General features: G+C 37.9%; 1 protein-coding gene across 2 annotated transcripts in view; it reads left to right on the top strand.

Annotated features, from left to right (window-relative positions):
- LOC149265138 (polyadenylate-binding protein RBP47-like) overlaps nt 1-12,161 on the top strand; it is a 51,861-nt gene that overhangs the window by 20,322 nt on the left and 19,378 nt on the right. For both annotated transcript variants that reach the window (XM_089429150.1, XM_089429153.1), the window contains exon 2: nt 5,252-5,732. In XM_089429150.1, the coding sequence (XP_089285276.1) occupies nt 5,252-5,732 (481 nt within the window). The remainder of the gene's footprint in view (nt 1-5,251; nt 5,733-12,161) is intronic.

Here is a 12,161-nt window from a genome sequence, read left to right as displayed (position 1 = left end):
GCGCTCCATTAATCAGAGGATTCATGAGCACGCCGTCGACATCAAACATGGGAGGACCCGGTCTTCAGCCCTGGCTGAACATGCAGAGAAGACTAAGCATCATATATGTATTGAAGAGGCCTAGGTTATTGCTAAGATTGCTCCTTTTCATCACCGGAAATTTAGGGAGGCCATTGAAATTGAAAGAAGGCTGAGCAATCTCAACAGAGATGACGGCTGGAAGATTAGCAGTTGTTGGATCCCCGCCCTTTCCCCCTAGCCCCCCCTCCCCCCCTGTTTGGTTCCTTTTTGGCCTTTTTTCTATCTGGTTTTTTCTCCCTTGTCTTCGAGATTGTTTATTTCCCCTTTATTACCTTTGCTAGTGTTTTGATTTTTCCTTTGATTCTCATTAACTTTTTATTTAATTATTATTATTAATATTTTATTCTTATTAATTGATGGTTACTAAAGTCTCCCTCTTTTCCTTTTATTAGGTTTAATTTCCTATAGTCTTACACTTTACCTAGGTTTTATTATTTGTGATATTTATAAAACTTAAATATAGACTTATTAACTAATTTGTGGGTTATTTAATAAACTTTTAGACCATGATACCTTTAATATTTAATTTAACTAATTATTTATATTCAATTTATCTGAATCTTCATAGAATTTACCCTTATTGTATTACCTTAGGTAGTTACATATATAGTGAAAGTAAATAAATAAATGAACTTAAGATCATGTTAACTAATTAACTAACTATTTATTAGTTTTATAATAGTCCTATAATAATACAAATCTTAGGGTAGTTTTAAAGTATTAAAGAGGATATAAAAATATTTAGGTCTTAGGTTCTGAGTTTAAGTTCTTTAAAACATTTAGTTAATTATAAACAAATTTGTTGGTTACAAATAAAAATAATAATGAATTGTTTTAACAAACTAAATAATTAATGAATTAAATAACTTTTTCTTTCCCTGTCCCTTGGTCCAGTCAAATGTAGCTGTTGCCCTGTCCTTTGTAGCTGTTTCCTTGGTCAAAAGTAGCCGTTGAATGATGGATCTCTCTATTTAACTTGGGGCCATGATCTGAATGATGGATCTCTCTATTTAACTTGGGGCCATGATCTGATTCTTCATCTCGTCTTGACGATGAACCACACTTGTTGGTTCAAAACGCGTCGACAAATGAATTTCGATGTGATTATTGTCGAAAACCATCTTAATAGTGTTTGTAATTTCGGGTAACCTAAGTATCCAACAATTAATGAAGGTATAGCTTGAGGTAAAATTCCTCCAATGATCATGTATTTTACTTATGATATTTTACATCCACTGGTAGTGTCTTACTCCCATTTAGTACTTGTATATTACCACCTAGCAGATGTTTAACTGATAATGTAAGATTATCAAAAAAATATTCTGACAAGAAATCAATGTTTTCTCTCCTCGAAGTTCAAAAGGACAAAGTGTCCCTGTGAAGGAACTAGGGCGATGCCCCCACTTGTCCATAACTAGAGGCGGTGAGATGGTGGAACAGAATTATATAAATTCATATTACCTCTTGCTAAGCAGGGTGCCTTTCCCCACTCTGGTTATCCATCCAACGCTTGAGAGCCCTGTCAGACCTTTGGTACCATCAGCATGGAAAACAGAGATTAAAGTCAACCTGCCTGAGAGTGTTAAGTAAGCCTGCTGATAAATCACCTGCAACGTCCTCGACCTTGGATCCGGCTCGGGGTGTTCATCTGGAAGACAGAGAGGCGTGCAGCTAGCCTACGGTTGGGAGGAGAGTGGAAGTTCCTCCTTTAGTTCTCTGTTAAATAAACCTGATAAGTAACATGGCCTATGCTCTTCTGTTTATGAATGCTGAGTTATGTTTAATTATGATGGAAAATTTTTGAATGTATGCCTCTGTGTGAATTATGCATGAATGCTAAATTTTTTGTATGATCAAGATGAATAATCTGGCATAGATGTTTATGGTTAATAGTTATGGCTGGTCTTGTAAATCTGCTGAAGGAATTAGAATTTATATTGCATATTGAACGAATGTTAGGACTGTGTGGTACAATTGGGATATAGAATTCATGTTGTAAACGAGGAATTTCAAGAAGCCTCCTACTATATTTTTATTGCCTGTGTATCTTTAAAAATTAATATACTGCATGCTATCTCATATTGGAACGGTGCCTCGTCGAACTTAACTCCCAATCATACGACTTCAATTATTTCACCTTAGGTATGCTTTGTCCAACTAATATTAATGATATTTGCAAATTTATGTCCTTATATTCAGTGACCTGTTAGTTTGTGCCAATGCTCTTTCGTTCTGGCCTTAATTAGCTTCGATGCCTCTGTTGGGTATATATGAATTTGAATTCTTCTCCACGACGTTACGATGAAACATGTTGGTTAAAAATATGTCTATAAATGGTGTGAAGAGGTTGGAAGTCACGATTGGAAGCAACCCAGCTGATTCATTAAAGGATAGGTTAATATTGTGTTTAATATTTATTTGTTGAGTCTGGGGAGCCATGCACACACACACACACACACACACACACACGTTATGATTCGGCAGGTCAATTATGCCAAAAAGAATACTTATTAAGTTATTTGCTGAATTTAAGTAGTCATGTGTATATATATATATATATTCGCATTATGATTCGGCAGGTCAATTACGCCCAAAAGAATACTTATTAAGTTATTTGCTGAATTTAAGTAGTCATATGTGTAGATATTGAAGTTGGTCGCAACTGATAAATCTATGGAGTTGGTCTCGGCCAGGGTGTGATGCTTAACCAAATCCACATCCAAGAATTGCAGACGCATGTGCATAGTAGATCGCTCGGTGTTCATGTGAATCCATCATAATAATGTATATATAGGGGATGGCTACAAGCCAAATATAGGATATGGGTGCAGGTGAAATCCCAATTCTTCCCCCTAACCTTGAATAGGGTGGGGGTCACTCCAAGAAATTCCCTCCACCATGGTCCAAACAAAAGAGGTATCGATTCGGGAGAATGAGAGGGTCCTCGTACCTTGCCTGCCCTGCTGCTTGTTGCTTCAATCCTAATTTCCTGCAGCTACTTTAACGATTATGGAGAACAATATATAGTGTGTAGTATAAATGTTGATCTTGATTGATTGGATTGTAATGGGTCACCTTAAATATTTGTCTCAAAATTCCTTTTTGCCCCTTCTAGGGATGTTCATAACTTTACATACCAACGTAATGGGCATGTGTGTGTCTATAAACTCCAACATTTGATTTGATTATTTTACATTCTTGTACAATATGAATCCCAATGCCTTGGTTTGTGTACTATTCCACAGTGTTGCACAACATAAAATTAGAATTTGAAATACTGCTCCGATTCATGCAAGAAATTGGGCACCGTTTTATTGCCTCAAATGATGTAGTTCAATTTATTCACATTTTGTGTAAAGGCAGAGTTTATCATATACTGGATTGGTATTTTGCTGCAGTCAACACCTCATGTTATGGAGGTGATTATAGCATGGAATCTAAAGCAGGATGGCTGTGTATGTTCTTGCCTCGGGAGTGCCCAGTGTGCGCAACACTTAAGTCCCACTGTGTGCCATATTAACTCCCAATGATGGCCCTGCAATGAGGATTCGTTGGTATATACAGATCGATCATAAAGGAACCCAATGTGTGCTATCAATTCCAATATCTTGGCCAGGAGTTTATATAATCCACCATGGCCTAGGATACACGAGTTTATGACCAAGTGCCATCATATGCAACACGCCAATTCTATACATATAATTATAACTGGTGTTGTTGTGAACCTTCGATGGGTAGTTGGGAGGTGGTAAAGTGTGAAAACCGAACCTTAGGACTCCGACCCTGATGGGATAGAGTGGGTGGGTTATGTCGACCCGTAAACACAAGTATGACAAGTTACCAAGTTCTCATTTGACTTATGCATAGTTCGAATAGACATCGGTATATACGTTGATTATCGTTATATATATGAATATAACCTCGGAGCACATGACCTTGACAAAGAGCGACCGTGGCATGAATTCGATGATATACGATGCGGTTAGATTATTCATTTCAATGGATTGAAAATGTTTATATAGATATTTAATATGCTCGTTTTATAACTTTCTTTGTACGTATGCATATAAGTATGGAATCATTTACATTCATTTATGAGTTTACCTTCCACAACTCATAATAACTCAAGGGGGCGTTAAGTAGTGTTACAGAATCTACATGAGATGCGTGAAACCTCAGACAAAGGGAGAGTATTTTTACTTGAAAACATGTTGTTCTTAATTAAAATGAGGAATTTGGCTCCCTGGAAGATCATTTTGCTAAAAGTCAAGGAGATTAGAGATCAATTAAAATCAACTGATAGGATTGCGAAAATAATGGCGGTTATAAAATTGAAATGGTTGCCTTCTTCCTATGCAAATTTTATTTCAACCTTGAACACTGTATTGATAAAGATTTGACAAGTGCGTGGCTGAGCACTAAGTTCTTGCAGCAAGACAGATGCAAATAGCAATTTTTGAATAGTAGTATATGAGTGAGTCTACTGAGGTGGCACTTGCATTGAAATTTAAGATAAAATAATTTTATTAATATCTGACTAATAATAACAAGAGTAACAAATAGAGGGAATAAAATAATGGAGATAAGTCTTTTGAGTTAAGTAAATTTAGAAAAGGGAGTTAGGTAAATATAGAAAAGATCTGGTGTAAAAGCAACATTTGGCAGTCAACAGCTGGCTGTCTTATATAATGTTTATTGAATATTCAGTTGGAAGAGTCAAACCCAATATATCCTACCTTGCTAAGATAACATTGATGATCCAGATGGGAAGCTAGGATGATCTCTATTGCATATCAAATGCTTATTAATGCTAAATGTGCCCTGAACTTCTTGATTATGTTGGATTGATTTTGGGCTGTTTTATTTTGATACTGTTTACATTTAATCTATAGACTCTTTGGATGGTTTGATGTCAAACTAAAGTGATGTGCATATGTTGTTTTGACACATTGCTTTTGAACAGCTTGTTTCTGGGAAGCTAGGATGATCTCTATTGCATATCAAATGCTTATTAATGCTAAATGTGCCCTGAACTTCTTGATTATGTTGGATTGATTTTGGGCTGTTTTATTTTGATACTGTTTACATTTAATCTATAGACTCTTTGGATGGGTTGATGTCAAACTAAAGTGATGTGCATATGTTGTTTTGACACATTGCTTTTGAACAGCTTGTTTCTGCCAAGATAATCCGTAATAAGTATACTGGACAGTCAGAGGGTTATGGCTTTATGGAGTTCATATCACGTACAGCAGCTGAGAAGATTATGCAAACTTATAATGGGACGCTAATGCCCAACACTGAACAAGCTTTCAGAATGAATTGGGCATCATTTAGCATGGGAGAAAGGCGTCTGGATGGAGGTCCAGATTATTCTATTTTTGTGGGAGATTTGGATTCAGATGTCTCGGATTTGGTCTTGCAGGAGACTTTCCAAACTCGATATCCATCAGTGAAAGCTGCTAAGGTTGTCATGGATGCAAACACAGGGCGTTCAAAAGGTTATGGATTTGTGAGGTTTGGCGAGGAGAGTGAGAGGGCTCGAGCAATGACAGAAATGAATGGTGTATATTGTTCTACTAGACCTATGCGAATCAGTGCAGCCACCCCAAGGAAGTCTGCAGGAGTTCAGCAACAGTATTCAGGAAGAGGTATGTTGGGATTCTCTATTTTCTGTTACAGTGTTATGTTTGTGATCTTTGGATAGTATATAATGTCTGATATTTAAGTTGATTGAGTTTTACATTACACTGTAAATTAATTCAATTGTTGTTTTAAACTCATCACACTGGAGTGAAACCCCTGAATAAACACTTTTACTATGAATTTTTTCATTAGAAGAAAGCAGTTGAGGTGCTTATTCCTCTCATTGTATGTGATTCCTGTGCAAGTCGTGTACCTGCTTTCTATGGAATGATATTACCTCAGGACTATTTTGTCACCTCCTAACTCCTTTCAGAATTTGCGAATCAGTATTTTGACTAAGTGTTCCTGAATGGCTGTTCGGTAACTTATACAAGAAAGGTGATTTGAACAACTTGTGTTTTGTTGGGTCCATGGAATTTAATGCTGGTGGTTTGGTGAATTAGCTACTTCAACAGAAATGGAGTTCCTTTCAGTCAATCTGCAAAAATCTATTTTTCCTATTGCTTTTCCTTTTTCAAATTGGGCAAAATTTGAAGCTTCAGGTTTTGCAAGCTTATAAAACTGTCATTGTCTCAAAGCAGGATGCCAAAAGGCTTTGTTGACTTAGGGACTTGGAACAAAACAAAGCAGAAAAAAGAACCTTAATAGTGCTTACTGCGTGGCCTCATTTAGGTCAGTTTTGCTTGTTATGTTTTGAATTCATTTCACCCTTCATTTGACATTTCTGTAGCATTTTCATGCTACTGTCAATTGGCTCATTTCATGCAATATGATTTTCAGCTGCATTATTTCTTCCTTTGCAGAATCTCATTTTGTGGGTCATAATTAGGTTGATGGTTTTATGGCATTGCTTGGACCTTCAGTTAATAAATTGCTCCTCAGTTTCATATGAGATAGTTAAACCATAGCAAGACACTTTTAATATTTTATATATATATTTTGTACAAGGGGGAATGGATAACTATAACACAGTATCATCCATGCCACCAGAGACTGCATTGCACACTATAACCGCTTGGCTTGATATAATAGCCCACAAACCATACTGGGTGGTTTAGCCAGGCTTTGAGCTGAGGTGGGTGGCAACACCATTTATCGAACCACTTGGGCAACTCCTGACAGGAAAGGCACTTGTAATATTTCAGACGTGAGGTTTGTTAGAAGAATCCAGTGCATTCAACATTTTTATTAGTGTGGTTAGGGTTTCCGTATTAACTCCAAGTTATAATGAAAGGGCCAAGTGTTGCCAAATGGAACTTTTCCATGTGGGCTGGAAACATGGGCATTAGCAGGAAAAGTTACATTCAACCTTCTTAGTACAGTGACATGTTCTGCATAGCTTTGCTATATTCCCAATTACATAATCCGGTTTAGTCTTGTTGAAATATGTAGTTAGGTTCTGTCTTCATAAATATGAAATGTACTCTTGATTTTTGTATATTGTAAAAAGAAAGAAAAATTATTATTGTTATTTTTTGTAGCATGGGTTTCATGCTCAAGGTCTTTTTATATAGAGGTCAAGCACCCATTGAGTGCTTCTAGGATTTGTCATAGAGTTAAGAAGTCAGTAGAGTCATTGTCATATGAAGAAGACCCCATTGGGCATATTGTAACATGTCAAAAGAATTATTTTTGTATTTAAGGTGTCAAAATACCCCTCCAAGGTCAAGTTGGCCTGGCAGCTAAGAAGTTGGCCTCATTAGGGCATGTCGTTCTCCTTGGAAGCCCATATATAGGAGGGAACTCGACCTCCTATGGACACTCACTCACTTCTCATCATCCAAGGGAAGGAGAAGCTCGACCTCCTATGGACACTCACTCACTTCTCATCATCCAAGCGAAGGAGAAGCTTGACCTCCTATGAACACTCACTCACTTCTCATCATCCAAGCAAAGGAGAAGCAGAAGAAAGGCAAGCAAAGAAGGATAGAAGGACGAAGGATGAAGGTTTTGGGTTATTTCTCTCTCTCCCTCTAACACGTGCGAAGATAAGGCTAGGGTTTTGCAACTGCAAGGTTGAAGTTGTAGAAAGAAGGTCAAAGAAAGGACTTTTAGGTCACCTACAAGCCCTAGAAAGAGAAGCAACACAAGTGAAGGAGCTAGGAAACCTTGGAAGCCCTAAATTTGCTCACACGTGTGGAAGCAACAACTGTTGTAGGGGCCGAAAATTTCAGACTTGCAGTGGAGGCCAAAATTCTATAGTTTGGGGTCGAAATTGTGCAGTTGGAAGAGATTTGACTGGGTTTGACTTGGATAGAAGAAGCACATCATCAAGAAGGTCTGGCTTGGTCTTGGAAGGGTATTGGTCTTGGTCTAGAGGTCTTGAAATTCGTCATTTGAAGAATCTATAAGAAGAGATTTGTGGGTTTTCCTCTCAAGTGGAGAGGTTTTGGCCCTGACTTGCAGCGTACTGTTGAAGAAAGTGTAACTAGGTTCGGTGTTCATAATGACATGATCTTTGTAATTGATGTAATAAATTATTTTTGTATGCCTTGCTACATGGGTTTCATGAGCATGAAGTGTCACTAGATGAAAGACTTCTTCTTGATGTCTTTAGGATTTATTTATGTCAAAGAGTCATGTTATGTGTATTGAAACTCTTCATGAGTTTATGTAAATGTAATCAAGTCCACAAAGGTGTGTAGAAGCCCTCCAAAGACCAAGCATAATCCTCCAAAGAAATCTGCAAGCGAAATCAAGAAGAAGTTATTCATGTCGGCTCCAAAATCAAATTAATTAAGAAATTGAAAGTCACGTCGGCTCAATAAAGAGTCATGACGGTTCACAAACTCATGTTAGCTTGCATATATGGGCAAATTACTATAAATACCCATGAAGGGTCAGCGAAAATAACACAAGAAAATTTCACAAATCTTTCTCTGAATTTTCGGGTGTAAAAGGAGCAGAGGATTCACATTTTCAGTAGGTTAGATCTAGGGTTCAACTGCCTTCTCGAATGGGTATAAGGAGCAGTAGAACCTAGATTAACACCCTCCCAGCGTACCTGTGATTTGAAGGTAAAGTCCTAGAATAGATAGAACAGAAAAAGGCTGCAGATATATGCATAGTATTAACGTACGTTCTGGGCTAGATATAATCTCGGACATAGCCGCAGGCAGACAAGACTCCGGATGGCACAGTGAGCCACAGTCTTGGTGAAGCCCTCTTGGTGGTCTCGATATGATGGGAAGAAGCATCCACGACTGTGACTATCACAGTCTCGACAGTTATTCTATATGCAGTCACCTGATGGTCATTACCACTAACACAATCACAGTCTAGACATCGTGTGAGGAGAAGGGTCACATTGATATAATCCTAACATAAGATGCAACAGACATCCGTGAAAGTGCAGACGCGGTCCAAAGAAAGAAGGATTACAATAATTTAGCATAATCATTACTATCTCACAGTCTTGATGGAGAGGATCACAATAATCAACCTATCTCTGCATACCTTCTAGGACAGTGATTGTTCCGATTATAATCATGATCTTGATGATGGTCTAAAGAGGATTTCTGTGCAGTACATAACATACATATTAGTCATGATCTCGTTCTTGAAGAGCATGATCTCGATGAAGGTACATAGATCATCTAAGTGGTGATTTCTAGGAAATAGTCATGGTGCAAAGATCAGTTCAGTGAAGATCTTAAGGTGCAGCAATAGTGCTCTCAATGATGGTAGCAGTACTGGAGACCTCAGAGGTGCAACAAGGATGATGATTCCAGTAGAGATGAAGTGGAGGATTAATGTCTTGGTCTTGGAGTGGAAAAATGTGTCAAGGGTCATGGTCTTGGTATTCGTCAATGAAATCTCTATAAGAAGAATTTTGCGCGACTTTTCCTCTCCAAGAGGGAGAGGTTTTGGCCTTGGCAGAAAGCCAAATATTGTGTTCTTGTCTCATTTGTTTTTGATAGCAGTTTGATGAAGATAACATATACATGCTAATAATGAAGTAAACATCAATCTAAGATAAATTATATAAACACTTCACAAATTGTTATCATGTAACGAAGAATCAATGTAATTATGCATGCCCTAGATTCTTCAACATGGTATCAGAGGGATTGGTTCGACAGTCAAGGAAGGGAAGAAAAAGGGACATGCAAGCATAGCAAACTAAAAAGCTATACCTTGATCAAACCCTAGATCAAAGGGTCAATCTGCAACAACAGTATGGGAAACACAAGGATGGCTAATCAAGGAGACAATCCAAGAAGCAGTCCACATCTACAGTCATCTACAACAAGGGTTTTGGAGGTCTGAAGTCGAAGTCTGGTCTATAGCAACAACCTTGGCATGATCTCAACATTGCAGTGATTGATCTTTTCAAAGAACAACCCGAATTCCCATACAAAGAAGCAGATCATCTACAACATGATTTGTATGGACAATACTCAATAAAGAATGAAGGTGTTCGATGCCACAACCATAATAGCACCTATTGATGGATCTCTACATCATGGCAATCAACCTCAAGTCGACGCTGCAAGGATCAGATATTCAGGACAATCATTTTGAAGGTCTGAAGATAAGCTTCAACAAGGATCATATTCGGAGGAAGCATCAATATGTTTACAACCAACATGATCAAGGTGAAGATTTTGTCTTCACGTATCAAGTAAGTATCTTTTATTTAAGTTTTGGTTTATTGACTTCATCAGTGCAAGAAGATCTATCTGATAGATAAAGTTCTTGCAGTAGGATTGACAGAATTATCATGAAGGAGTGAAGTCAATACCTCAAGGTCTCCTCTAAAGTCATGAGAACTCTCAAGGTTCTATGAAGTAAGAAAGGAAACACAAAAGCTTACTGAAATAAAGTACAGAGGGCACCAAAGGATGAAGAAATATCTTCATGAGATCTCAATGAAGAGATCTAGTAAAAATGATAATCATCATTGGTATTGATAAGCAAGGTAACATATGTCCATAAACAAAAAGGTTACCTCGATCAACAGTCTGTGGTCTTTATGTCAACAGTCAGATAGAGAAAGGCAAGTTGATAGGATACAAATAAGTGCAGAAGACGAAAGGTTGACAAGGTAAGTACTATGAAAAGATTACCTGACAGATGGAGAAAGCTGAGGAAAGGATCAAGGGAAAGAGGGAGTAATGGATCTTCACTATGGATGAGATGGTATCCCTCTCAAAAGGATCCTATCAGAAGTCCCTGCAAATATGAACATAGTAAGATGCATCGTGGCATCAAGAGCTCGTATGGAATCATGAAGAACATAGCTCTTGGGAATCTCGTTATACATTGAAGAAGAGGAAGAAGTCAAAGGAAACATTTGCCAGATGGGGATATTAGACCCTGAAGGATCTCTGATAGAGATCTCAGCGGAGGATCTCCTAGTCCGGGAAGGCAACAAATGTCTCGTCAGAAATTCCAACTCTTGGAACTCATGAGTTGGTGGTTCAATGACATGAAGAATGGAGCAGACCAAGGGATTGAAGATCTTTTCAATCAAGGAAGTTGTAGAAAAATATCGGAAGGAAAATAAGGTACAAGGGATTGAAGATCTTTTCAATCAAGGAAGCTGCAGGAAAATATCGGAAGGAAAATAAGGTATGTATGATTGTATTTGTATTTGCATTTGATATTGTAATGTCATGATATGTGGTTGCAGATAAAATAGATCAAGCATGATCAAAAGGGAATAGATCTCCTCCTCAGAAAGGATGCAGAAAGACATAAGTCAAACTAGATGAAATCAACATAATATGTCCTCATAATGTAGTATGAGGTAGTTGATGACCATTGAAGAACTATGAAATCTCCGAGGAATGAAAGATATAAGGATGGAAGAGATCGTGAAGCATGCAACCATGATGAAGGCAATCAACATTCAGAGAATCAGGAAGACTTGACCAGGAATGAAAGATATAAGGATGGAAGAGATCGTGAAGCATGCAACCATGATGAAGGCAATCAACATTCGGAGAATCAGGAAGACTTGACCAGGAAATCTCCCGTAAAGATGAGAAGACTCTGATGAAACTCTGAAAGGATGAGGACGCTTGACAACAACGATCATTGGGAGATGTGTCACCATGTATGCAGGATGATTGATGCCTACAAGAAGATGTCACTAGAAGAAGGCCATCACCAAAAGGTAATATGTGATTTGTTTTTGGTGTCTGACCTCTTGGAAAAATCTGGGTATGTGTGCAGGATCAAGGAAAGAAGAGTTGTGAAGGATGTCACAACTATGTACCTTGTGATCCAGAGCAATCACTGTTGAAGAAGAGTGAAGACAGATGAGCTTATGAAGGAAGCCCCAGATATGAAGCCAAGGAGGATACTTTCTGGAAAAGAAGGAATGACATGACGGAGGAAAGTAATGGATGGTTGACCCTACATGTGAAGAAATTGATGACATCAAAGTCTTGAATCATCAGTCAACTAGAAGACCCTATAAAGCATTG

Source organism: Pinus tabuliformis, chromosome 6, assembly GCF_031772625.1.
Source record: "Pinus tabuliformis cultivar Carrire ecotype Pingquan chromosome 6, CPIR1, whole genome shotgun sequence".
Taxonomy (NCBI): domain Eukaryota; kingdom Viridiplantae; phylum Streptophyta; class Pinopsida; order Pinales; family Pinaceae; genus Pinus; species Pinus tabuliformis.
This window is presented reverse-complemented; position numbering and strand designations above follow the sequence as displayed.